Consider the following 27992-nt stretch of genomic DNA (forward strand, 5'->3'; position numbering starts at 1 on the left):
CATCCTATATAGCCTTGATAAAGACACAAAGAGAGGGATGGAAAGTAGGACAGAACAGAGCAGAGGTTCCATTAGTGATGATCAAAAGTGCTCCTCTCCTTTGCTGGAAGAAATTAAGTACGCTATTGTCTTTCTTCCCTTAGGAAGACCAGATGACAGCTGTACAGAGAAAACACTCAGATTCTACAGGGGCAGACAAGAGAATGGAATCATTTGTTCTACTGTTAACATCTGAGATTTTCTTGGTTTGAAAAGAACTTTTTTTAATTTTAAGAATAACTATGTAATTTTTCTGTAAGTATATGAAAATAATCACAAAATAATCATAGACAGAAGGGAAATGAGAGTCTATCTAAGAGAGGAAATTTGTTCAATGAATATCTCCCCAATTCTCTGGCTTTCAAAGAGGTTAAAGGGTCTTGCAGATATTCAAATGACACCCAACTAGGGAAAAGCATGCTCTTTTCAATTCGTGCAGCGGAGGGAAACTGCTCCTCTGACATGGCTTTGGAATTTGAAATGCTGTGCTTTTCTTAAATAAATCATATTCCTAGAAAGGATTCCAGAGGCAATCATCCTGTCATGGCCTTAGGAATACGATCAGATCTTTGAGGGTCTACTCAAAGGGTTAGAGTCATTTTACCAAGATCCAGGCAAGGGAGACATGGGATAGATGCTCACAGCTTGGTGGCTAATCCCTAAATCCTACCACCTTAGATCTGGAATCCAAAAACTGATTTCTGGGGTTTGGGGGAACAGAAGAAAAGGCTAAGAGAAACAAAGGGGATAAAGGGCATAGATTACCTCCTAGTTCTGGTTCCTTGATGCTAATATGAAATAAATTAAATAACAGTTTAAAATGTAATGAGAAATTCCAGAAGTGGACATGGTAGACCTGAAATTTAAAATTTGCTGTGAATAATTCGCAACATCTACCCACACACAGCTAAGACCCGTAGGTCTATTACCTTCTTGTGTGACAGAATGAACTCCCTTTGAACTTCTCGCTGGGTTTTTACATCTTCAAATCTTTTGCTCCTCAGGTCAGCGGGACAGGGCAAATTACCTGTCCCACTTTAATTCTCATAGATTGAAAAAAAAAATCCCTCAAGATCAACAGAGGAAAAGATTATTTAAGGGTAATGGGATTAGACCCAGGTATTCTGACTACCAACTGCCCTCAATGCTCAACCCTATGCCTACAATAATGATTTATTAGCTCTTGGGAGGCATGAACCTCTCTGACAATTCAATAAAAACTTCAGATCCTTGCTTCAGGAAAATACACATATATACAATAGTTATAATTAATTTCAAGAGGTTTATGGGGCTTCTCCACTACATTCAAAGCCTATTAAACCAAGGTTACAGGACTTCCCTGGTGGCGCAGTGGTTGGGAATCCGCCTGCCAATGCAGGGGACACGGGTTCAAGCCCTGGTCTGGGAAGATCCGACATGCCGCAGAGCAACTAAGCCCGTGCACCAAAACTACTGAGCCTGTGCTCTAGAGCCCACGAGCCACAACTACTGAGCCCACGTGCCACACTACTGAAGCCCGCTCGCCTAGAGCCCGTGCTCCGCAACAAGAGAAGCCATCACAATGAGATGCCCGCGCACCACAAACGAAGAGTAGCCCCCGTTCGCCGCAACAAGAGAAAGCCCGCATGCAGCAATGAAGACCCAGTGCAGCCAAAAATAGATAAAATTAATTAAATAAATAAATAGATAGACAGCTAGATAAATAAATTTATTTAAAATAATAATAATTTAAAAAAAGTTACAGCCCTTTGGTCTTTGCAGCCAAGTGGGGCTGGCTGGCTGGGGCTCGGCGAGGTGCAGCTCTGTCTTGTCTGACCCCGTTCTTTAACCACTGGAACTCAGGCATTCTTTAAAGGGATACTTCCCACAGGCCAACAGTTGATTACTGTGGTCATTTGCACTTCCTTAAACTCTTCTTGTGTACACAGAAAAGCAAACAAAACATTCCCCCACAGCAACATTAAAGGTCTGATTTCAACCCACAAAACTACAAGAGAATGGCAATCTTTGGTCAAACTGCATACATGCAGAATCACAGATGACCTGAATGGGCATTTAGCTGATAGACCTGGCTTTTGAAGCTACCATTTCCAAAATGAAGTGGTAATTTTAAGCCTCTTTGCTTTCTCATGATAGATATATGGACTAATTGCTATAACACACCCAGGGTTCCTGGTATCAAAATAAATTACATAGCAATTCCTCTGAGTAGCAGTCTGTGATGCAAATACTGATTAGCTCACTAAAGGCAAGAAAAAGCATGAAGAAGGACGCCGACCGCATGGGGAGCAGGGTTCCCACTCAAGAGGCCTTGGGTCCTGGAAAACAGTACCCTTATGCAAATCCAACAACAAGATAAAGCATGATATCCAGCAAGGCACAAGATCACTGCCACCCAGGCCTTCATATGGATTTGGGAGTGAGGGTGGAGGTGAGGAGTACGCTGCCCTTTCTTTCTGCTTACGTTATATTCTCATACTGATCCTCAAGCTTCAAAAACGGTTTTCCAGGGAAAACAGAAGAAGATGATGAATGAGATGTCCCCGAATGAGAGAGAATAAAGAAAGCGCCAACCCTTTTCACCGGGATGCTGCAGAGAAACTCTGGAGAAATCCACGCAAGGTCTCACCTGTGTAGAGCTCACAGGCAAGTTCCTGATGTCTTCATTCTCATCCACAAGGGTAGCGAGAGGGTCCTAACAGCCAAACTGGCCCACACAGAGTGTGAATCTCCCACTCTCCGAGCCTGAGACCCTCCTCTTCTGCAGGCTATAATATACTGGCTTTCATTTCAAGGGCATTAATGGTTTCCTGGTGGCTAAAGTCTGTACATTTTACATTGATGTAAACCTAAGAGTCAAAGTGAAAACCCGTTTCTCTTGTTCAGTTCATGTTTTACAAAGTTTTCATAAGGTCATATCTCATTTTACTTTCACAGTCAGCTATAAAGTCAGGGCATATTCCAGGCTGAGGAAGGCCTTTCAATAAACCATAAGTGCCTTTTTTTTTTTTTTTTCCCAAATGAAAACAAAGCCCAGGGGTACAAAAATAAAGGAAGGAATTATACAACCAAAGAGACTGTCCTATGTTAATTAGAGTTCTAAAAAATTAAGTAAAATCTTTAAACTGAGCATTTACAACTAAATTTTTTAAATTGAAGTATAGCTGATGTACAATATTATATAAATTACAGGTGTATACAAGTAAATATTTTAATTGTATCTGTTTATATCAAGTTTAGTGGCAAAAGAACGTTGAGGAATCTGTGTCACTTTTATGTTGCTGTCAGGGGTGAAGGTCCGAGGGTAGCATAGGCAATGATTCAAGGCAGAAATGTGCACACTCATTCAGACTGTGACCCGGAGTCCAATTCCAAACCATGATTTGGAAAGTCTCTTGCCTCTCTACCTTTCACCCTTTCTCTAGAAGTTAAAGAGTGTCGCCTATTTTGAACCACAAGCCAAACAGTACATTTTGTTCTGGCTTAATGTAACTCCAGCAAAGGCATGCCTCAGAGAGATTGTGGGTTCCGTTCCAGATCACCACAATCAAGCGAATATTGCAATAAAGTGAGTCACACAAATTTTTTGGTTTCCCAGCGAAGACAACGTCAAGTTTACACTACACTGTCGTTAAGTGCACAACAGCATTATGTCTAAAAAAATAATGCGTGCATCTTAAGTTAAAAATACCTTATTACTAAAAAATGCTAACCACCATCTGAGTCTTCAGCGAATCATAATCTTTGCAATATAACATCAAAGATCACCAACCGCAGATCACCGTGCCAAATATAATCATAACGAAGAAGTGTGAAATAGTTCGAGAATTACCAAAATGGGACACAGAGACATGAAGTGAGCAGACGCTGCTGGAAAAATGGTGCCGACAGACGTGCTGGACACGTGGGGTCGCCACAGACCTTCAAGCTGTAAAACACGCACTATCTGTGCAGCATAAGAAAACGAGATCTGCCTGTATTGAAAAACCTGATCTGACTAAAGAATCAGCAGCTCTAGAAAAGAGCTTGGAAAACAGAAATAAATTCCCAACTTTCACACATTATTATCAAGAATGCTATGCAACAAAGAAATGTTGCCGTTCAACTCTACCTCCTTACCTGCTCGTCAAGATAAAGTCCTACGTGGCACCTGAAAGGCTCTCTACGGTGAAGCCACCATCCTAGTGGCCACGGCACAAGTGCACCTATGACTTTGCTACGACAACGCTCTATGGTAAACAAGTGGGGAGCACAGGCGCTCTCCCAATGCTGGTTCATTTGTGAAAAGATCAATCTCTAGAAGGAAACTCTGTCGAGCTGACAGGAAGGGGAGGAAAGCAGAGTCTTTAGACGCCTTTTGCATGTTATCAAATAGCAACCCCCCTTCAACTACGTTCACCTTTTTCCAGCTTCACATGTAAAATCAGCTCTTGCCAAAAATTAAACTATGGCATAACAAGATGTCCATCAAACAGGAGGCCAATGAACAAAAAAGCCAGCTAGACAGCAAGACACAGCAGAATTACACTGCTGTCTTTCCACCGCCAGACTCAGATGACTTAAAGGGTCGCTTCGTTCTAGAAGGCCGTACCACAGTTTGGACTTTATCCTGTGAGCTGTGGGTAATAACGGGTGAATTTTAGGCGGGAGAACGGCACGATCAAGTTCTATGTTTTATGAAGCGAGTTCATTCTGGCGGCACTGTGAGAGCTGCGGTGGGTTCAGGGGGCAGGAGGCTACGGCAGTGGGCGAGGGAAGGGACAACCAGAGCCTGGATGAAGGCAGTGGAAACGGAGAGGAGGAAGGGGAGAGGGTGCAGAGGGGCACTGGACGGACCGGGGCCGGGTTCCTGGAGGTGCGGCAAAGGCAGAGCACATGGGTGATGAAGCCAAGGCCACGTATGTAAGTTCTCACAACCTAGTAACTCTGAGGACTCCTGAGGCTGATCACAGTGGAATCTCACCTCCATGTCCTTACCTTGGCAGCAGAGTTCGACACCCCGTGTGTGACGTTTCTGATGAGGCCCCCGACGTTCCCATACTTTATCAGCCCAGTCACCCCCTCAGAAACATCATTCAAAAGCCCCATGGGATTGCCAAGGAAGTCCACCGATCCCAGGATTCGAGCCGCCTGGCTGAGGAGTTCCTGTCAAACAGAGCAGGGAAAGAAGAAGAAAACCGGCACCTGTTTATATTTGCAGATCGAGCATCCCAAGCAAAAAGGTTAGAAATCTCTCTTGCCCTCCACTCCCACCAACACCAACAATCACCCTGTAATTCTCATCAACTGTGAGCTCCTGCCCTTCGTGAGCTCTGCCCTAAACCTCTCTCGATACTCTCAGTACTCTTATACTCTTCGAAGCCTTTCGGAAGAAGAAAAAAAAGCTATGAAACGGGCAAGACTCTTTACAAATACTTGTTAGTATATATAGCACGCTCTCCTTTCCATCGCTCTACAAATAGGGAATTAGCCAGCAGCGGGGAGAGTTTTAAAAGGAAAGTGAGGGAGGGAGCAGGCCTGGAGCCTGGAGCCCCCTCCGAGTCTGCCCGAGCGGGTGGTGCAGAGAGTGGGCACGTTCAGACCTACCCAGCAACCCGCCACTTCCTGTGTGCTCCCGCTGCCCGACTCCACATCCAGCGATACCCGCTGTCTCACTCTCCTCACAGTGCAGTGGAAATATCACCGGTGAGGGAGGTCAAGGAAGGAAGCAAAGCAAGAAAGGGGGCAGATAGGAGGGAGGAAGGAGAGGAGGGAACGCCCATAGGATACACTTTAACTCTGACAGCAAATAAATTTGATATGATCTTGACCCTTCTAGGCATCAAAGAGTATGTCCTGGCTTTAGATTTTGGTCTTTGCAGTCTGGATAATAAATACAAAATGGAAAATATCCAACTTGATAAAAACTTTTTAGGTTCAGCTCTAGGGCAGGATTTCACAGGCTCCAAGAACACTGACGCGGACGCTGAAAGTAGGTCCGTGCCTGGCAAACAGGGTTCACATTCACAGTGTTTCGTGTTGTCATGAAAGCCTCAATTAAACCCTTAAGATTGTGACTGATCTAGTAGAAGCCCCTGAGACCAGTTCTGAGAGACAAGATTATCCGTTCATAAATCAGATGCACTGTTTCAAGATTTTCATGATGTGCGTGGACGTCACGGGCTGTGACCTGACCCCGTAACACACAATCAGAGCTGAGATGTTCATCTGGGCTGTCAGTAGTGACCTCTCAGTAACCAGAAATTCCCAAACAACTAAGACAATCATTCTGCTTATGCACCAGCCACTAAGTACTGCTCCAAAGCTCACCTCCTGGAAATGTTTGAGGATATCATTGATGATGAATTCCTTGGTCTCATAGGGATGCACCCGAGTGAATGGATCCAGATTAATCACGGCATCTTCAAACCGAATCAATGGAAATCCCAAGGTGCTTTTTAGGGCCTAGTTAGGGGAGAAAGCCAACGACATGCTTTAGCCATATGACGGCCGCCCAGGGTACTGTGATTCTGAATTCCATGAAAGCTACAAGTCAGGTCAACTTTCCAATGAGAGTCAAGGTTATGATATTCATAAATAAGGATTTTCCCCTGTAATTATAAAAGTAAAATATTAGGAATATATATAAAAATATATAGATATATCACTCAAAGTAACACATATCATGTAGAAATAAACACTATTAGCTTCACAGAATAATTCTTTCTGGTCTGTTTTGGATCTGTATGTTTGTCATGTTCTACTTTTTGACTGAAGCATACCACACACACAGAAAGGTGTACTAATCAAATGTACGGTTCAGTGATTCTTCTCAAAGTAAACACAACCATGTAACCACCACGCAGACCAGAAAGTCGGTTATTATCCCCAACTTGGAAGCACCACACCACCACCCCCTCTTTGTGGACCTCCCATCAAAACCCCCTCTTCCCCTAAGGTAACCAGTATGATTTTTTAAAAAAAATAAATTTTTAATTTATATCTTGTTTTTTTTTTTGGCTGCACTGGGTCTTCGTCGCTGCGCGAGGGCTTTCTCTAGTTGCGGTGAGCGGGGGCTACTCTTCATTGCGGTGCGCGGGCTTCTCATCGCGGCGGCTTCTCTCGTTGTGGGGCACAGGCTCTAGGCATGCAGGCTTCAGTAGTTGTGGCACGTGGGCTCAGTAATTATAGCTCGCGGGCTCTAGAGCACAGGCTCAGTAGCTCCGCGGCATGTGGGATCTTCCCGGACCAGGGCTCAAACCCGTGTCCCCTGCATCGACAGGCAGATCCTTAACCACTGCGCCACGAGGGAAGCCCGTGGTAACCAGTATCTTGACTTCTAGCACCACAGCTGAGTTTTTCCTGCTTTGAATTTTATCTAAATGCAATCATCAGTATGGACTTGGTTCTATGTGGCTCTGACATCAACACTAAGTCTGTGAGAGTCACTAAGTTGTTTGTTGCACACAGCCGTCAGTGCTACACAGTATGCCAACATATGAATAAAACTATTGAACCACTGCTGTTGATGAACAGTTGTGCTGTTTCCATTTTTTTGCTATTATGTACAATGCTGCTATGAACATTCTTGGAAATGTCTTTGGGGGCACATTTGTATGCATTTTTTCGTGAATATCTACCTGGAAGTGGAACTGTTGGGTCATAAAGAACGTATATGTTCAACCTTATAGCCTATGCTGCCAAGCAGTTTTCCAAGGCAGCTGAACTGGCTTACTCTCCCTGCAGCAGTCTATGAAATTTTCCATTATGCTACATCCTCACCAACACTTGGTAAAGACAGCTTTTTAGAAATTTATTTATTTATTTATTTATTTATTTTTGGCTGTGTTGCGTCTTTGCTGCTGCGCACGGGCTTTCTCTAGTTGCGGCGAGCGGGGGCTACCCTTTGTTGTGGTGCGCAGGCATCTCATCGCGGTGGTTTCTCTTGTTGCAGAGCATAGGCTCTAGGCACGCGGGCTTCAGTAGTTGTGGCACACGGGCTCAGCAGTTGTGGCTCACGTGCTTATTTGCTCCACGGCATGTGGGATCTTCCCAGACCAGGGATCGAACCTGTGTCCCCTGCACTGGCAGGCGGATTCTTAACCACTGCGCCACTATGGAAGTCCCAAAGATAGCTTTTTAAAAAAACAAATATTCGAACGGGTGTGTAATGGTAACTCAGTGTGGTTTTAATTTCCATCTTCTTGCTGAAGGATGAGATTAAGCACCTGATAATACACACATCAGCCTCATGGATATACTTTTTTGTTAAGTTCCTACTTGAGTCTTTTGCTCATTTTCATAGTGGATTGTCTGTTTTTTCCTTATAGTTTTGTAGGAGTTTTTCTTATACATTCTGTATACAAGCCTTCTGTTTCATGAATATATTGCAAATATTTTCTCCTATTATGTGACTTGTCTTATCACGCGTTGGTGTTTTTTGATAGCAGACATTCTTACTTTTAATGAAATCCAACTTAACAATCTTTCCCTTTATGGAAAGAACTTTCTATGTCATAGTTAAGAAATTACCTAAACTAAGGTCATAAAGATATTCCCATATGTTTACTTACAGAATTTTTATTGTTCTACTCTTCACATTTAAATCTACAATCTACCTGAACATGATTATTATATATGTTCTAAAGCACAGATCAAGAAGCATTTTTTCCACATGGGTATCTAATCGACTGAATAATATTTATTGAAAGGCCATCCTTCCCCTTATTGTAGTACAGTGTAACTTTGTCATAAGTCAAGTGAATGTACTTATATGTGCCTGCTTTTGGATTCTCCTTTGTGTTTCATTTTGCCCTGCCTTCTGCCAATACCACACTGTCTTAATCACTATAGTTTTATAATAATTTTGAAGTCTGTTAGTGTAAGCTCGCCAACTTTGTTCTTTTTCTTCAGGACTACCTTGGTTACTCTTTGCACTTTTCATCTCCAAATAAATTTTAGAATCAGCCTGTCAATCTGCCACCAAAAAAACTGCTAGAATTTTCATCAAGACTCTATTAGAATCTACAGATCAATTTGAGGAGAAATGACAACTTTATAATATTGAATCTTCCAATGTATTAGTAATATGGTGCACCCCTTTACTTGTTTAGGCCTTTTAAAATTTCTCTCAGTAATAATTAATTGCTTTCTGTGCAGAGGTCTTGTACACACTTCCTTGGATTTACTCCTAGGTATCTGTGGTACAGTAAAAATGGCCACAAATTCTTTGCATCTTCTATCATTAGCAGAGTCTACTTCCCCTTCACCTGAATCTGCAGTGACCTTATAACTTGCTTCAAACAATAAAGTGCAGCAGATGTAGCACGTGCAATCTCTGAGCTTTGGCCTCAAGAGATCTTGGAGCTTCTGCTCCGCCCTTTTTGATGTTTCCACCATGTGAAGAGGCTGAGGCTAGCTTCCTTGAAGACGAGAGACCACGTGGAAGGGGGTCTACTGACAGCCAACAACAAGCGCCTGACACGGGTGTAAGGTCATCTTATATACCCTTTGGTCTCAGCTGACCGGCAGGTGACTGTAGCCACATCCATAACCACAACTAAGTCCAGCTGAAACAGCACCCAGCTAAGTCCGGTCTAAATTGCTGACCCACCGATTTGTGAACAAATAAAATGGTTGTTTTAAACTACTAAGTTTTGGCATGATTTGTTACACAGCAATAGATGATATTGTATTTGATGTTTTCTTAATGGTGTTGTAAAGACATCCTTCAAATTTTCCTTTTCCCTGATATATAGAAATACAACTGATTTTTGTACAATGTCTTCAGTGACCTTGGTAAATTTACTTATTTATTCTAATAACTTAGCTGTATATCCTTTTAGATTTTCTAGGTAATCATATTCTCTGCAAATAATAAAGTTTTCATTTTCCTATCCAGTCTTTATACCTTTTATTTATTTACTGCACTGGCTAGGATCTCCAGCATAACAGTGAACAGAAGTGGTGATAATGGCCATCCTTCCCTGCTTTCAAAAGATCATCACTGTGTATGATATTTGGGGTAGCTTTTTTATGGAGACACTTTATCAGATTAAGGCATTTCCTTTCTATTTTTTTTTTTTCCTTTCTATTTTTTTGTTTCCTGAGTTCTTATCATAAATGGATGCTGAATTTTGTCAAAAGACTTCTGTGCAACTATTGAGGTAATCATATTTTTTAATTCTTTCATTCTGCTGATGTGGTGAATGACATGATTTATTTGGAAATGTAAAGTAAACTTACAACCCTGGCATAAACCTGATTTAGTTATGATATACAGTTGGCCCTTGAACAATGTGAGGGTTAGGAGTGCCAAGCCCCTACACAGTCAAAAATTCTCATGTAACTTTACAGTCAGCCCTCCATATCCACAGTTCCACATCCACAGATTCGACCAACCGTGATCATGTAGTGCTGTATTTACTGGAAAAAAAAAAAAAAAAATCAGTATATATAAATGGACCCATGCAGTTCAAACCCCATGTTGTTCAAGGGTCAACTGTATTTTCCTTCTTATACATTGCTATATTTGATTTGATAACATTTTGTCCAAATTTCTTTCTTCTATGTTTGTGAAAAAATTCTAGTCTGTAATATTTCTTTATTATCTGATTATGTTCAAAATATAAATTATAGTTTTCTGGTAAACTTCTTGAACACGTTTACACTTATTTTAAATTGTGTCTGATAATGTCAACATCTGGTTTATCTGTTTCTAGTGTCTGTTTCTAGCGTCTGTTTTTTCTCTTGATAGGCCTGGTAATCTGTGATTGAATGCTACACTCTGTATAAAAACTTTTAGATTTTAAATTAGTCTTTAGTTTCTGGCAGGCAGTTAAAGAGGCTTATTAATCCAATCAGTGTTTTCAAGGCTGGCTTTCAGTCTTTGTAAAGATAATCTTGGTCTGTTTCCACCTTTATAAGGTTTGGTATAGTCCTTCAGCAGTCTCAGCTGAAAACCAATTCCATTCCTCCCCTTGTAATCTCCCCAGCACCATAAAACTGCTAAAAGATCTATTTAGTTAGCCTCTTGGCTGCTACTTTCTGCTTGGCTTCTCTCAGACTACTTAGAAATTGGCATCTGCTTCAAGAAACAAAACAGCTCAGACGATTGGGGTTTCTGTTCTGCCTGTCCCTTCTCTGTAAGATATGAGCCCCTCCACACCTCCGGTCAATTAATCTTTGACAAAGGAGGCAAGAATATACAGTGGAAAAAAGACAGTCTCTTTGGCAAGTAGTGTTGGGAAAGCTGGACAGCTGCATGTAAATCAATGAAGTGAGAACATTCCCTCACACCGTGCATAAAAATAAACTCAAAATGGCTTAAAGACTTAAATATAAGACATGACACCATAAAACTCCTAGAAGAGAACACAGGCAAGACATTCTCTGACGTAAATCGTAGCAATGTTTTCTTAAGTCACTCTCCCAAGGCAAAAGAAATCAAAGCAAAAATAAACAAATGGGACCTAATCAAACTTATAAGCTTTTACACAGCAAAGGAAACCATCAACAAAACGAAAAGACAACCTACGGACTGGGAGAAAATATTTGCAAACAATGAGACCAACAAGGGCTTAATTTCCAAAATATACGAACAGCTCATATAACTCAATAACAAAAAAACAAACAACCCAATCAGAAAAAGGGCAGAAGGCCTAAACAGACATGTCTCCAAAGAAGACATACAGATGGCCAAAATGCACATGGAAAGATGCTCAACATCCCTAATTACTAGAGAAATGCAAATCGAAACTACAATGAGGTACCACCTCACACCAGTCAGAATGGCAATCATTAAAAAGTCTACAAATAATAAAAATGCTACAGAGGGTATGGAAAAAAGGGAACCCTCCTACACTGTTGGTGGCAATGTAAATACATGCAGCCACTATGGAAAACAGTATGGAGATTCCTTAAATAACTAAAAATAGAGTTGCCATATGATCCAGCAATCCCACTCCTGGGCATATATCCAGAGAAGACTATTTCGAAAGGATACATGCACCCCAGTGTTCATAGCGGCACAATTTACAATAGCCAAGGCATGGAAGCAACCTAAACGTCCATCGACAGATGAATGGATAAAGAAGATGTGGTGTGTACACACACACACACACACACACACACACACAGCTATTAAAAAAAATATGAAACAATGCCATTTGCAGCAACATGGATGGACCTAGAGATTGTCATACTAAGTGAAATAAGTCAGAAAAAGACAAATATCATATAATATCACTTACATGGGGAATCTAAAATATGATGCAAATGAACTTATTTACAAAGCAGAAACAGACTCAAAGACATAGAAAAGAAACTTGTAGTTACCAAAGGGGAAAGAGGGGGTCGGGGGAGGATAAATTAGGAGTTTGGGATTAGCAGATACAAAACAGATAAACAACAAGGTTCTACTGTACAGCACAGGGAATTATATTCAATATCCTGTAATAACCCATAATGGAAAAGGATATACGTATAACTGAATCATTTTGCTGTACGTGTGAAACTAACACAACATTGTAAATCAACTATACTTCAATTAAAAAAAAAAAAAAAAGATATGAGCCCCTCAATTACCAGCTCTCTCAGTAGCAATGGAGTCTCACTCTTGCTTGGCCAGCCCCGTGAGACTGCCCAAAGCTTTCCTCAGATTCTCTGACTTCGGGCAGCTGCTTTCTGCTTGACTTATTTACCTTTCTCCCTACACCACTTACAAATTAGAGTTGTCTCAAAAATAAAACCAGAGTAAATGCTGGGCTCACCTTATCGAGTTTCCTTCCTCTCATAAATCGTGGCCCCTCAAGTACTGGCTGTCTTGGTAACTTTCCAATACCTTCAAACAGACTTTTGGGTTTTTTTCAATCTAGCTTTTCTTGTAGTTCTCAGCTGGTTTGGGTCTGCTATAAGCCAGTTAACAATTTTTGGATATGGTCTATTTTCCAATTAACAATTTTTGGATATGGTCTATTTTCCAATTATATTTTTATTTAACATGATGGACATTTTACAGATTTTAGAGAGCATGCCAAATACTCTTCTTTTTTTAAATGTAAAAACACTTTTCCATGCTAATAATGTCAGTAAATCTCTAATCTACTTGGAATTTATTCTTATACAGAGTGTGAATAATAAATTTAATTTTATATTTTTCCATATGGCTATCTAATTAGTCCAATAGCATTTATTAAAACATCTATAGGGGCTTCCCTGGTGGCACAGTGGTTGAGAGTCTGCCTGCCGAAGCAGGGGACGCGGGTTGGTGCCCCGGTCTGGGAAGATCCCACATGCCGCGGAGCGGCTGGGCCCGTGAGCCGTGGCCGCTGAGCCTGCGCGTCTGGAGCCTGTGCTCCACAACGGGAGAGGTCACAGCGGTGAGAGGCCCGCGAACCGCAAAAAAAAAAAAAAATCTATATATTCCCCACTGAACTGAAATGCCTTTATACTAAAATAATTTAATATAAATGTGCAATTTACTGGACTTTCTATTTTATTTTCTCACTTATTTTTTAATCCTTTAGCATGTATTTTCAGAGTTTGCTTTAAATTCTTCTGGAACAAGAGCATGTTTAATTGAAATGAAGTTATAGAATTGAAGAAAACCTAGATGAGACTGTCTAAAACCAGAGTGGGAAAACTTTTTTGTGACTCAAAATTCAGATTCAAAAGGCAAAAGACTGAGAAGTTTGACAACATAAAATAAAAAGCTTCTGTATGATTTTTAAAAACAATACGCACACCAAAAGCAAAGTAAAAAAGACAAATGAAAAACCAAAGAAAAAATGCTTGCAACTTACAACAAAGACAAAACTTCTATAAGGAGCTTCTAAAATAAGAGGAGATAAAAGACCAATAAAATGATTTTTAAAATGGACAAGTGATATGACCAGTTTAGTTCACAGAGGAGAAAAATGGCCCTTTAAAATAAACATATGGGTTAGGAGAGAGAAGAAACAAACAGAAGAGTAACAGGAGAACCAGCAAAGGACAACGTCAAGAACAGGGAGGTCAGCAATATCAAATATGGCAGAGCATCCGACAAAGATGAGGACAGAAAAAAGGCCACTGCACTTGGTGCCTTGGGAAGTCACTCACAACCTCCTACTAAATTTCAGGACAAAACATTTCAGAGAGTAAGAGCATCCTCAAGTTAATTCAGCCTAACACTCTCATTTCTTTGAATAAATAAAACCAAAGAAATGTTAAGTGGGCGGCCTAAACTCCTGTAGCTAGTTATTAGTAGCTCGTAGACTTGAACAAGCTCATCTTCACAACCACAACTACCTAACAGGTAGAAAGCATGAAGACCAGAAAAGAGGATTATTCTATTTCTCCTGAAAAATGTTCTGCTATTCATCCTTGCTTGTCTCACCCATGCACGTGGTGAGTGATGATGAAGTGAGCAGGCACTATTTTCCCCATTTCACTGACACAGAAACTGAGGCCCCGTAGCCTCAACTGCTTTGCTCAGACCCACAATAAATAGATATGCTAGGAAAGCCACGTACTGACATCAGTTCAGCAGCTTGTTTTGTCAGTACAACTCTGAGCATTACTTTCTTCTCAGAAAAGAGGAAATGAGATCAAAACAAAGGCATACGGCAAGAAGCTTTGTACCCCAACTTTCTCATTGCAACCAAACACTGAAGAAGAAGAACCACCCATAACACAAACACTTTGAAACCTCTACTAAGTTGTCAAAGCCCTCACGAGAGACACTATCCCCTCTCTGAGTGGCTAACGTGCTTTGTCTGAATCAAGGAGTATTCTGGCCTTTCAGTAAAAATGATCTTTACCTGGTACTGCTTTGGGGCCTCCCACATTTGAAAAAGCTGAGATATGACACACTGGTATGAATTACTCTGCCACCTTCAGGTTGTTCTGGTGAGTCAAAGTAGAGGAGATGAGAGTTTCCCTCTTTCCGAGCCAAACAGGGCTTTTTCTTGTAGTAACTGAATGACTAATCAAATACAGTAGTATACAAAGTTGATGCTTATTTACTCAAGTAGCAGACAGTTTCCTGTTATAAAATGGATTCTGGAGAAAGCAATCTGTGCTCATAAGTTCCTAATAAAAATAGGAAACTGTCTATTCCTACTTCCTCCAGACAAAAACCGCTGAAGTCTTCCAGAAACTTTATAGAGTTGAAAGAAGAAATACCTGTCCATATGCCATAAGGTCTCAGATCACAAGCTCGTCCCTGGGCCATGTCCTTTCCTTTCTTAGTTTATCCTGCACTAAACAAAACTGTCTGGAATTCATTCTTTAAAGGTTTATTTATGGTACATAGAAACTGTTTATGTGAAGCAGGGTATTTGCCCATTTCCCTCTTGGGACAGTGTTTAAAACTACAGGGATATTTCCCTCTCTGGCACTTTCTGAAATACAATTAACAATACTGGATCTTTTTTCCTTTTAACAAATCTGGTTTTTATTTAGGGAGGGGAGGAAAAAGTAAAGGGTCTGAAGTTTCCCAACAAATTATTTCAAGCCTTTGAGAAGACAGTTTTAGGCTTTTTAAATAGTGTCTTTGTTTGAAATTCCCCCTCACCCCCACCCTCTTGCTCTCCGACCATTAAAATGTGGGTTTTCTTCCAAACTAGATTGCTCAATTAAAGCCCTTCTTTTGTAATACCCCAATGCTCTAAATGGGAAAAGGGCTGCTGTAGGCCACCTTGTGAAACCTTTTAAAGGCTCCTGGACTCTTTTGATCTTTAAGAAAACCGAAAGAACATATAAACTACCTGGCACTTTCAATATTATTCTGCTACTCGCTAACATGCAAACTTGGGAGAATAATGGCGAATGGGGGGGGGGCGCGGGCGGGGAATGCCGTGCTTTCGTCTCTGCATTTGTGAGATGGAACTATTATCTCCCCCTTCTTCCATCGCAGAGTAAGGAATCCAATTGAGATAGCAGATGTGAGACTGCTTTGAGTCCTTCTGAACAGACACTCTATCTGGCAATAATGTACCCTCGGTGTAAACCTGAAGAGACTTCCCTCTGAGACTTCTGACAGCCTCGCTTCTGGCCTGGAGTCAAGAGAATCAAGATAATTACGCCTTCAATACCAAAGACGTGGTTACCTTTTAGTCAGACTCTCATGATTCCTGCTCTGGGACAGGACTCCATTTCCTAAGCACATACTTTTAGCCGTTACATATTCATCTCAAAGAGCAGACTGCTCTTCCTAAGAGCTACTAATAAAGGGATATTACTCTGTTAGAAAACTATTTGAATAAATGACATTATTTTATGAGTCCCAGACTCCTCGAGGAGAATGTAAGACACAATAAAATGGTGACTTCTGTAAGCTGAGAATTTAACTCTGACGTCCCAATTCCCAGCACCCTGTTTGAAACATTAAGGTACCACATTCAGGGTGTCCCCCGCCCCACACCTCATAATGTGGCTGCTCCACTGAATCTGTTTAGCAATCATTTGAAAAACGCCTTGAAAATGTTCCTTCAATATAGAGCCAAACGAAACACTCAACCTAAACGATTCCTAGTGTATCGCATGCAGGGCGAACGTGCGAGCATCAGCACCACGGAACTGGGGGTCTGAAGCGACTTCAACTGCAGAAAATCATACTGCATTTGTTAGTCTGGGGGGAGATCTTCTACCAGGAGCAATTTGGAAGGAACAATTAGGTGTCTGTGTTTCTTAGTAAGATGATTTAGAAAACAAGAAGTCCTTAACTCTCAGGAAATGCTTGACATTGGTTTGTTGGGTGAGTGCCAAGTGTTCTGGGGGAATATATACTTTATCAAACAAACCCATTCCAAAGGGTCACATGAGTCAAGTGGATACTTGTGGATATTAGCAAGATAGTGGTTTTCCCATGGTTTCCCCCCCACTCCCATGCTAATTATAAGTATCTTTAGTCTCCTGGGAAACATGAAGTTAAAGCTAATTAAGCAGACAGGACAGTCCATGGAGAAGGCACTGTTCTCAGGATGGGTGCAGGAGCCCCCCGGTCCCGACCAGCATTCCCAACTACTCACCCCGTCTGCTGCCTTAATGAGCAGTCACCCCTGCCCTGTCCTTACCCAAATATGATTTGATGTGGACCAGACTACTGTCTTGTTACCTATAAGTCTATTTTAGAAGTTGTGAGCTGGCAAATCGTGGGCCACGTGAGGCCCACACGTGTGTTTTGTTAGGTCCACAACGTTTAAAAACAAAAACAAAAAAATTCAGTTCGGTTGCCAACATTTAAAAACCAGGAGATTCCACATAAAAATCCAGATTTCCGGCTCCACTTTAGAAAATCCTAAGATCGGGCAGCACTGGGCTCACGTTCCCCCGTAACAACTGGCTGGAGCTGAGCCGCACTGCCTCCTTCCGGTGAAGCGTGCACACTCTGAGGGCCACGGTGCCCCCCAGGCTGCTTCGCCAACTTCACTGCTGGCACAGTCCCTGCAGGCACGTAGATTTATGACTCCAGGTTTATTACTTATTTGTCCGTGTCTCTAGCTACTCCTGTTCAGAAGGAGAGACCACCTTGCAGCATCTTCAAGGAGGCAGCATGGGGCAGTGGGAAAGTCTTCGACTGGTGGTCAGTGGGGAGGTGGATGCCTTGATACCCATCTTCAAGCGCAACAGAGGAAAGAACCAGAAGTGGGGGCACAGGCTGCAGGGAGGCAGATGTAGACTCCACCTAAGGAAGGACCTTGCAACAATCACCTGGGTTCTACTCCTGCTCCTATCTCCACAGGCTTCAGGGACAAAACACTGTGAACTCCAATATCCTTGTTCATGAAGCAAGGGAATCATTAAGGACTCACAGAGCTCTAAAATTCTCCACCTCCTTATGTTCTAAGGGACAGCACAGCACAGGGGTAAAAATGTATATAAACTTTAGAGTCAGATAGGCTTGCATTTGAATTCTAGAAGCATCCTTTAATTTTAATAGATTTTACTGCAGAAAATAAAGATGGTATTCAGACTGTACCTGTCAAGTGCATGTCCAGATGCTCTGTAGGAGTGTCCCATCCTGATACGGTGGGTAGGGGAGGCCACACCTTGGTGGGTTAAATGACCGTGTCATCCTTGAAGGCGGCAGACATTTCCACCGTCAACCATTCAAAAAGAGGTGAATACTTAAGAGAGGAGGCGAGAAGGAGGGCAGGCAGCACTCGGGCACAAAAAGAAGATACTGTCTTGGCTACAGCTTTTCTCTCGAGTCTGGGAGCAGCCCTAGGAAAGGAGGCTTTTACCTTATTGAGATAAGCCAAGAGCTAAGCAGAGGGCAGATGGGGTTTTATGTAATTCTGTGTTTACTCTCTTTTGTTACTCTTTAATCTTTAGCAAAGTCATAGTTAAACATTTTAAAAAAAGAAAAGAAAAGAAAAGAAATATACAGTTGACCCCTGAACAACACACTTAGTTTGAACTGCATGGTCCACTGACATGTGGATTTTTTCAATAGTTTACTCGGACGCAGAACTGCACATGACGGAAGGCTGAGTGTAAGTTATATGCAGAGTTTCAATTGCGAGGAGGGGGGGGTGCTCCTAACCCTCACACTATTCAACTGTATATATGTACATACAGGTATGAGTCGATAAACCTTCTCAAAAAAGAAAACCTGTAAAAATATCTGCTACAGGGCTTCCCTGGTGGCGCAGTGGTTGAGAGTCCGCCTGCCGATGCAGGGGACGCGGGTTGGTGCCCCGGTCTGGGAAGATCCCGCGTGCCGCGGAGCGGCTGGGCCCGTGAGCCGTGGCCGCTGAGCCTGCGCGTCCGGAGCCTGTGCTCCGCAACGGGAGAGGCCCGCGTACCGCAAAAAAAAAAAAAAAAAATCTGCTACAAATGATGATGCTGGACAGAAAAAGCAAGTGGTAAACACACTCATTCTTCTCCAAGGAAAAGTCATTTTTAAAACTTACCCAGCTAGCAGCTCACCTTGAGATCCAGTGGTAGCTTGTTGGAGGTGAACACACTCAGCTTGATCTGGGGGATGCTGATTTTGAGATTTTCAAAGTAGTATCGAATTGGCGTCCCACCCTGCTCAGCTGTCTTTTCGTGGAGGTTTTCATCGTATTTTTCCACCTCTGGTGCAAAGGTAGAATTGTTTTCTTGAAAAATAAGTCTCCTCTGAAGTCTCATGATTCAAATACTTTCATTCACATTGAAAAGAAACTCACAGAAAAATGTAAACGTCTATTTGTCTAAATTTAATTTTTCAGGGCTCAGTAATATGTACAGTACCCTGATGCCATTTCTTTGTAAAAGTAGATCTGGTTCGTGTTGCTGATACAAAAAGTACAATAGCTTAATCTTTTGATGTGCGACTCTGTTACCACCTGGCAGATATCATTCTCTGGAAAAAATAATCCAGGTGGGAAAGCCAAAGGTCATGGGTGTGCTTGCTGGCAGTGCGTTTTCTAGAAACCATGTCGTTATCATTATTATTATTATAAATGACCCAGATTATCCGAATTTATTTCAGAAAATGATATCTAAATAAGTACTTGGAGTGTAGTTTAACTGAATCATCATGAACAACATGACCAATTAAGTGATGAATCTGGGCGAAACATAATGCCTTAAAAAGAAACAGGCTGCAGGCGATAAAGAACCAACATCACGACAAGTGGCTCTCTCTCCCAAACAGTGGACATCATTTAAATAGCAGAGCGGAGGCAGATTTCTCACTTGTTATCTCATGAAGTAAAAGGGATGAACATAGGCTAAAACACAGCAGTGTGCTCTTCAACTTGATGCTGTCCCCACACCCACGTGGGCAGCTTATTTGCACTTGGATTCATGTGCTTTTAGAAATAAAACCAAAGGGACTGTACTTATCTACATATCAAACAAATTTATACTGTAAGCTTTTATATAGTTCTATTTATAGAAAGAAGGGAATAGGTTAAAAAAAAAAAAAGATACCGCAACAGAGACAGGCTTATCTGTACTCAGGGAACAGGAATAGTTATAGAAGGCAGAAGAGATTCCACAATGAAAGGCAGGCAAGGATTTTACAAAAGAGTCTAAATCCACTAGACAATGCTTGGGGAGAAATTTATTTAGAGCAACTTACAAGAAAAGCGTGTCCAATCAAATTTAAAGTAAAACTTCCCAGGAAGGTACCAAAAGAGAACAGATACCTGGCAGGCAGGCTCAAGTGGCTCTCTGAATACAAATAAACACTGGCCTTCTGACCCAAAGTGGAGAACGCAGCATTAAACAGACAGGATCTTGCTCCTGATACCAAATACACTTAAAGCTTAAAGTCTAAGTCTGGGATAAAAAGAGCAAAAATATCTTTCTTGCATTGTGTGCGTGTATGTTCATATGTACACATGTCCCCAGGGATTTTTTTCCCCCTTTAGCCAACCTGGGCAGATAAACATTAAAAGTCTCTATCTTATCATTTCTTTAGGCTCAGTATTTAGTTTAGTCTTCAAAAGACTAAGCATTACTGACTTCTTTCTAGGCTGTACATACAGCCTAGCAAAGGCCATGATGAGGCATCTAAAGTAAAGAGACGACAGCGACATAATTTCTGTGGCACTGCTGGAAAATTTAGGTCTTTCAAAAGCTTATCCTACGCCCCTCTCCAAAGAAGAGTAAAGTAACTAGAAACCTTTGTAATTACATTAAGGCATAAGGGTATGGATGTGAAAAAAAGTTAAGGAGTTGAGGCTAGCCAATTTTTTTCCTCAGCTAAACCAAAGGAACTGCCGAAGGGATTTCTGATTCTTGGCCCTGAATCTGTTTAATAAACAAAGGTTAGGAAACAAAGTGGTTTGCTAAATGACTAACATCATTTCTGCCATCTTAAAGCAGACGAGTCAAAAAACATGAAACAAAGAGGAACAATAAACTGCTTCCCAAAAGCTTGCCCCGGGGTACGCTGGGACACCAGAGACCCTTGGCGCAGCTTCTTTCGTACACAGGTACACCTCAAGACCTGTCAACAAGCAATACTTAGAAAGAGAACTGAACCACAAACCTTCGCTTCCCAGCTCAGACTATGAGGTGGACAGGGAGCTTGCCAGGCATTCAGAGGCCACCTATTTTCACAAGCAGACTAAAAAACGCCACCCTTGAGCCAATTCCCAGATACACACCTAGAACATTCGACATTACCTGATTCTGCCTGATCGTAGCCAAAGAAACTCAGCAGCTTGAGGAGCAGTTTCTCCTCTATTTGTACCGTGAATCTCTGAGCCGTGACCATCAGATGCTAGAGATAAAGAAATTCTGATTTACAGTGCGAATGCCAGAGGAACTTTCATCCACGCCCTAAGAAGGCCCCTGTGATATGGCGTGGTGTCTTTACTTATGTGATTTCATAATCATACTGCCAAATTCTTTCTGGCTCATCTCTCTCTACATTGTTATAATGAATCAAAAATTCCAGAAGATGTTTAGTAGACGATTCACCATCCTATTGCTTGGTTCCCAGGGCATCTGTGTCTGGTTAGTCAGGATTACACTTTCAGATGCACTGTGGTATATGGTACTGAGCTCACATGGACAGCAGCTAGTTTAAGGAGCAGAACTGGGCTTGTGAATTTGAGGGCCACAGGCAGGCTTGACCCCACTGGCGCTGGTGACAAAGGACCAGAAATATGAGAAGCAACGTCTTAGCTCCCACTTTTCCAGAATTTGGTGTTATAACGCTAGCTTGTACATGAAGACTTCTCCAGGAAAGAAAGTTTATCACTTCTGAATGATCCGCTTTTAGTAAACAGTGTGGCAGCTTACAGAGGAGGATGTCTGTCCCAAGGTCAGGCCCCTCCTATCCCTTTTCCAGTAGTCTTGGATTATTATTTTTTTAATTTATTTCATTGAAGTACAGTTGATTTACAACATTGTGTGCTAATTTTTGGATTACTATTTTAATAATATATTGAGATCATGCCTGGTCACGACCAATCTAGAAGATGCTATACTTTCCTGCAGAGGCTTCACGCTCACGAATACAGACTCTGGCCCCTATGGATTCAGTACTATTGCCCACTGAATCATCGACAACACAACTGAGAATCTGAAGTTTTAGGAGGAGTTTCCATCAATTCCGCTACACAATGTATCGAGTCGCTTAGTGCCTTACCCCCAACTGGACTATTTCCATCCACAGCCTGAACTGCTGCTCTGAGCCTCGGCTGCGAGAGGACAAATCAAGCCCACCAGCCTACCTTGTAGATGTTGGTCAGCGCACTCTTACTGGGGAACTTCACCGTGTTCACTTGCACAGCAGGGCCCGTCTCAATGACCTCATTCTCATTGCTCAGTGGAGTCACAAAGAGCAGGAAGGGCTGCGTGGTGCCAATGAGCTGATTGTCGACCTAGGACATGAAAAAGCAGCAACAAAAACAGACAAATTGCTCAGTTTTCATTTTCACCTTTAACTACGTCTCACAATATGCAGGTCATTCAGAAAGTACTTTTGGAAAAATATATTCTCACTAAAACCAGCAACAATAATAGCAGTAGGTAGGAGCTGTACTTCATTTGGTGAGTGCTGTGTGCCACGCACCGAGCTGGTCCCCTCATCAAGTCCCACGACGGCCAGCCTGTCCCAGTTATCAAATGCAGGGCTCTGCCGCATCCTCACCCACAACCTCCTGGGGACCATCACCGTCCTCACGTCACAGACAACGAAGCTGAGAAGAGAGCGTCCTGCCTAAGGCTGTACACCTAGTCAATGACGGAACGAGAACTTGACTCCACCTCTCTCTGTCCCCAAAGCGAACGCTCTCAACCACTAGGCTATCGATGCTTCTCTTGCTCCAAATTTCCTGAAGAACTCAAACTAGAGAATCAGTAGCAGATGCCTACCAAATAGGCACAGTTGCCCATCCTAAAGGCAACTCCCTTCTAGGAATGGAGTGATGAAAGCGGTGGCACCAGGGACTGCTCTATTCACTGCCGCCGCCCCCCCGCCCCCCCGCCATCAGCACCATCACCGAGGACACACTCCCCACACTCAGGTAAGTTTATGGACATCTGGAGGCTCATGGCAGGAAGCAAGCATCTTTTCTTTGTTTCACCCTAAAGGCCCACACTAGGAAGAGGAAAGAGGAGACAACGTGTGTCGGGTACCCCTAAGCGTACTTCCTACACATCACCTAACACATCCCTCACTACAACCCTAAAGGTTAAGTGTTTTTCCTCCCCATTTTACAAACAAGAAAACAGAAGCTTAGAGAAGTTAAATTACTTGCCCACATTCACAAGGTATAGTATTAAGTAGGAGAGTTGGGATCCAAATGCAGGTATTTCGAGCATCAAGCCCTTGACCTTTCCATTGTATCACATGGGTTCCCACAGAACCATTTTGTACAATCACTGCGGATGGTCCTTCTGTTGGCTTTCAAGGTTCAGAGAGAAGAGGGTGAGGGACCTAGAGCACTTCTTCCTACTTCCGCCCGTGCTTCCTACCATGTGCTCTCTATACAGCAGCCAAAGTGATCTTTCAAAAACACAAATCATGTCCCTCCTTCCTGGACACCCTGCAGTGGCTTCCCTTTCTCCTAGGACAGCACAGCCTCCAAGGGCCCACCGGATCCAGTCTCACTACATCCCACTCTCCTCCAGGCTCACCACCATGCCTGCACATGAGCCTCCCCACTGTTTCCCAAAGACGGGCAAGTCTCTCCTCCCTAAGAATATTCCGGAACATTTCCCCCCAGTATACCTTTTCTCTGGTTTTCTCATTCTCTTCTTCCAAGTTCAGCTCAGCTCCCACTTCCTCAGGAAGACCCCCTCCTAGACCACTTTACCTAAAGCAGCAGCATCCCTCTTTATTCTCTCACAGCAGTTATCCCAGGTTGGAATTATTTATTTGCTTGCTCACTCACTTACTGGCTGACTTCTTCCCTAGTCTGTTAGCTCAGAGAGCAGAAACTTCATCTTTTGAGTCATGGTGGTATCTCCAGAGCCCAGTGCCATGCCCAGCACACAGATGTTACTCAGTAAGAATTCACCCAGTGAATGAATCACCTGTCACACCCAACAGAGGAAATGACAATAAAGTCTCACCTTATTCTGACCTCTTCTTTGTTCTTTCCCCAAACACATTTGATACAAGTGTACTAACTGCGAATTTCTGATTTTTGTTTTAGTCTCTCAATTAGATTTAGACACTCCCTAAGGGTGGGACTATATTTTCTGTTCTTAAAAATTCTTCTTCATAGCACTGTAATCATAGTAAACTCTCAAATCTATTTATTTTCTAAATTTACAGCACACTTTAAATCAAGAGGTAGTACAGGAAAAAAAAAAAAATCTTTTTTTTGCGCGGTACACAGGCCTCTCACTGTTGTGGCCTCTCCCATTGCAGAGCACAGGCTCCGGACGCACAAGCTCAGCGGCCATGGCTCACAGGCCCAGCCGCTCCACGACATGTGGGATCTTCCCGGACCAGGGCACGAACCTGTGTCCCCTGAATTGATTGGCAGGCGGACTCTCAACCACTGTGCCACCAGGGGAGCCCAAAAAATCTTTTTAATTACAGTAAAAAGTCAATGAAATTAATGAACAACAAATGATTCCTCGGATCTTCTCTGTAAGATCAAAAAAGAAAGACAAAGAAATAGAGGTGCAAGATATTAACTTTTTATCCTCAAACAAATGGGATGTCATTAGCCTGAACTCTTTGCTATTTGTGATATATGATGAAAGAAAAAATTCTTCTGAAAAGGGTTTTGACATGATAATCCTTTAACATTTTTTTGTAGTGTGGATCTGCTGGAAATGAGTCTTTTTAGTTTTTGAATGTCTAAAAACACCTTTTAATTCACCCTTGTTTTTGAAAGATATATTTGCTGGGCACAGACTTCTAGCTTGGCAGGGTTTTTTTTTTTTCCTTTCAACACTTTAAAGATGTTGCTTACCATATTCTCAACTTGCATTGTTCCCAATAAGAAACTGGCTGTCATTCTCACCTTTGTTCCTTGTGAGGAACGTGGCTTTTTTAATCTGGATGCTTTATCACTGGTTTTGAATAATTGATTATGATGTACCTTGGTACAGTTTCCTTCATGTCGTGTGTGTGGCAGGGCAGGGGAGAGGTGCAGGGGAGGGTGTGAATGTGGGTTTGTGTTTGAGCTGCTTCTGTGAGTTTATAGTTTTCACTAAGTTTGGAAAATTTATGGTCGAAATCTCTTTTTTAAAAAAAAAATAAAATTGAATTTAATTCATTTTTATTTTTTTAATGTTTATTTATTTATTTAATTGGCTGCATCGGGTCTTAATTGCAGCACATGGGATCTTCACTGCAGCATGCAGGATCCTTCACTGTGGCGCACGGGCTTCTCTCTAGTTGTGGCACGCGGGGTCTACAGCACGCTGGCTCAATAGTTGGGGTGCACGGGCTTAGCTGCCCCTCGGAATGTGGGATCTTAGTTCCCCGACTAGGGGGATCAAACCCACGTCCCCTTTGTTGGAAGGAGGATTCTTAACCACTGGACCACCAGGGAAGTCCCTAATTCATGACTTTTAAAAGTTATTCATGATTAAAAAAAAAAAAAAAGCAGACATTTACCTAAGAAGAAGAACAAAACCCTCTAACAAACATAATAATTACAAAATTCCTTCCAATTTTTTTTTTTTTTTTTCCTGTCTCCTCCTCTCTCTCTCCTCTGGGGACTCCAATTATCCATATATTAGGTTGCTTGAAGTTTTCTCATAGGTCACTGATGCTGGTCTCTGTGCGGTTTTTTTCCCCCTTGGATTATTTTTCTCTGGGTATTTCAATTTGGACAGTTTCTCTTGTTAGGTCTGTAAATTCACTAATCATTTTTTCTGCACTGTGTCATCTGCTACAGATCAAATCCAGTGTTTTTTCCATTTCATTTCAATCTCTAGAAGTTTCAGATTTGTATATCTTCCATGTCTCCACTAAACTTTTTGAACATGTAGAATAGAATACAGTTATAATGAGTTTTAATGTCCTTCTCTGAAAATCCAAACAGCTGTGTTAGCTTTGGGTTACTTCTGAATGATTATTCTCCTCATTATATATTGTGTTTTCCTACCCCTTTGCACACCTGGTAATTTTTTTATTTTTTATTTTTCCCCCAGTACACGCGGGCCTCTCACTGTTGTGGCCTCTCCCGTTGCGGAGCACAGGCTCCAGACACGCAGGCTCCGGACGCACATGCTCGGCGGCCACGGCCCACAGGCCCAGCCGCTCCGCGGCACGTGGGATCTTCCCGGACCGGGGCACGAACCCGTGTCCCTTGCATCGGCAGGCGGACTCTCAACCACTGCACCACCAGGGAAGCCCCACACATGGTAATTTTTGATAGGATGCCAGATACTGTGATTTTTGCTTTGTTGGGTGCTGGATGTTTCTGTATTCCATTAAATCTTGAGCTTTTTTGTTCAGACACATGGTTAATTTACTTGGAAACAGACTGATTCTTTCAGAGTTTCCCTTTGTGTGACTGATTTGTTAGGTAGGTCTGGAGCAGTGCTCAGCCTAGGGCACATAGCTCACCACGGAGGCCCAAGACTTTCTGGAAGGCTCCTCCCAATGTCCCATAATTATCAGTTTTCCCAGTGTGGCTGGCGGTGAGCAGTCAGTGCTGTCCCTGTGACCCTTCTGGATGGCAGGCTCCTCTTCTGTGTCCTTTGCCGACTATCCGTGGGGCCCTCTGCAGATCTCCCGAGACTTCCTTCTTCTGTGCAGCATGCTCCTCCCAGGTTTGCTGTCCTATGAACTCTGGCTGCCTTGGTCCTAGGACTCTTAACCCTGTTCAGCTCATCCACTCTGCTGGGCTCTATCTCAGTCTCTCCGCCTTGGTGACATGGCCTGGAAACTTTTTCAAGGCAGCAAGCTGGGGTGATTGCAGGGCTCACCTCTTCTGTTTCCCACCTCTCAGGGATCACTGTCCTTTGTTGCCTGATGTCCAGTGTCTTGAATCTGTTGTCTCCTTATTTGATCAGGATTTGGGGGGTGTTTCAGGTAGGAAAGTAAATCAGGTCCCTGTTACTCCACCTTGGTCAGAAGCACAAGTCCACTTCCCTTGTTTTTCTCCCTATGGTGAACTTCAGTTCCTCTAAATTATGGTTAGATGATTTCTGCTGTTTTCTCTATTGGCAAGATGAGGGACCATGGGTCACCTTCCTCCGTGCCACCTTGACTAAGTTATCTAAGTTACTGATGCTATATTCAGAATTCTGCTCTACAGAAAAATTAGTAAGACAAATATAGGTAAAAGAATTCTTTTCATAGAACGATCTTTTGAAGACCACAAGAAATTTGTGCCAAAGCATTAAAGTTTTTAGAACATCAAACACTGATCTGGTTGGCTGTTCAGCAGGAAGAAAAGGAGACCAACAAGTCCTAAGCCTCCCCCTCTCACCTGTACATCCTGGATGCTGAGTTCTAGCATATGACTGGTGGCCAGCTGTGTGTAGTGCACATTGATTCCCGTAAGACTTGCAAAGACCAGTTCTTCTGGGACTTTATTAATTAAAGACAACCCAATTCCACCTTCTAACTTCACAAGCACCTGAAAGGAAACCAAAGTATGGCACACTGACAGTTTAAAACAGATCTCAAGATAGCCAGGAGAGTACAAGGAAATAAATGGCTTTAAATCCCTCTACTTTGCCTCTAAGCAGATGAAAAACATGTTGGAGCTGTATTACTCGCCTTGACCACTCAGGCTCCACCATCTCACCAGAAGCCTTCCTCTCCAGGCACCCTCCCCACCCCAACCAGAACTCCACAGTGATATGATAATACCTCTACCGGAGCACTGGTGACATTCTGCAGCTCACTGCAGGAAAATAATCATTTGAGAATCTTTGTCCCTATTTGAGAGACAAGCTCTTATTAAGTTATTCACCAAACTTCTACAACATCCAATACAGTGCTTTACATATAGGTTTTTTTTTTTTTAAGATTACTGAATAAATATGGAGTAAGTGTGCTTTTTCACACTTATCTCATGTCCCTTTCCAAACTTTTCACTTTCTTTCCAATGCCCAAACAG

At 42.3% G+C, this 27992-nt stretch overlaps 1 protein-coding gene across 8 annotated transcripts in view; it reads right to left on the minus strand.

Annotated features, from left to right (window-relative positions):
- Positions 1 to 27992, minus strand: part of VPS13D (vacuolar protein sorting 13 homolog D) — a 246311-nt gene that overhangs the window by 83113 nt on the left and 135206 nt on the right. For all 8 annotated transcript variants that reach the window (XM_059045745.2, XM_059045813.2, XM_059045803.2 and 5 more), the window contains 6 exons: positions 27357 to 27506; positions 22182 to 22331; positions 21127 to 21223; positions 18934 to 19082; positions 6349 to 6483; positions 5017 to 5184 (listed from right to left, as the gene is read on the minus strand). In XM_059045745.2, coding sequence (XP_058901728.2) covers positions 5017 to 5184; positions 6349 to 6483; positions 18934 to 19082; positions 21127 to 21223; positions 22182 to 22331; positions 27357 to 27506 — 849 coding nt within the window. The remainder of the gene's footprint in view (positions 1 to 5016; positions 5185 to 6348; positions 6484 to 18933; positions 19083 to 21126; positions 21224 to 22181; positions 22332 to 27356; positions 27507 to 27992) is intronic.

The sequence above is a fragment of the Kogia breviceps genome, chromosome 1, assembly GCF_026419965.1.
Source record: "Kogia breviceps isolate mKogBre1 chromosome 1, mKogBre1 haplotype 1, whole genome shotgun sequence".
NCBI classification, from domain to species: domain Eukaryota; kingdom Metazoa; phylum Chordata; class Mammalia; order Artiodactyla; family Physeteridae; genus Kogia; species Kogia breviceps.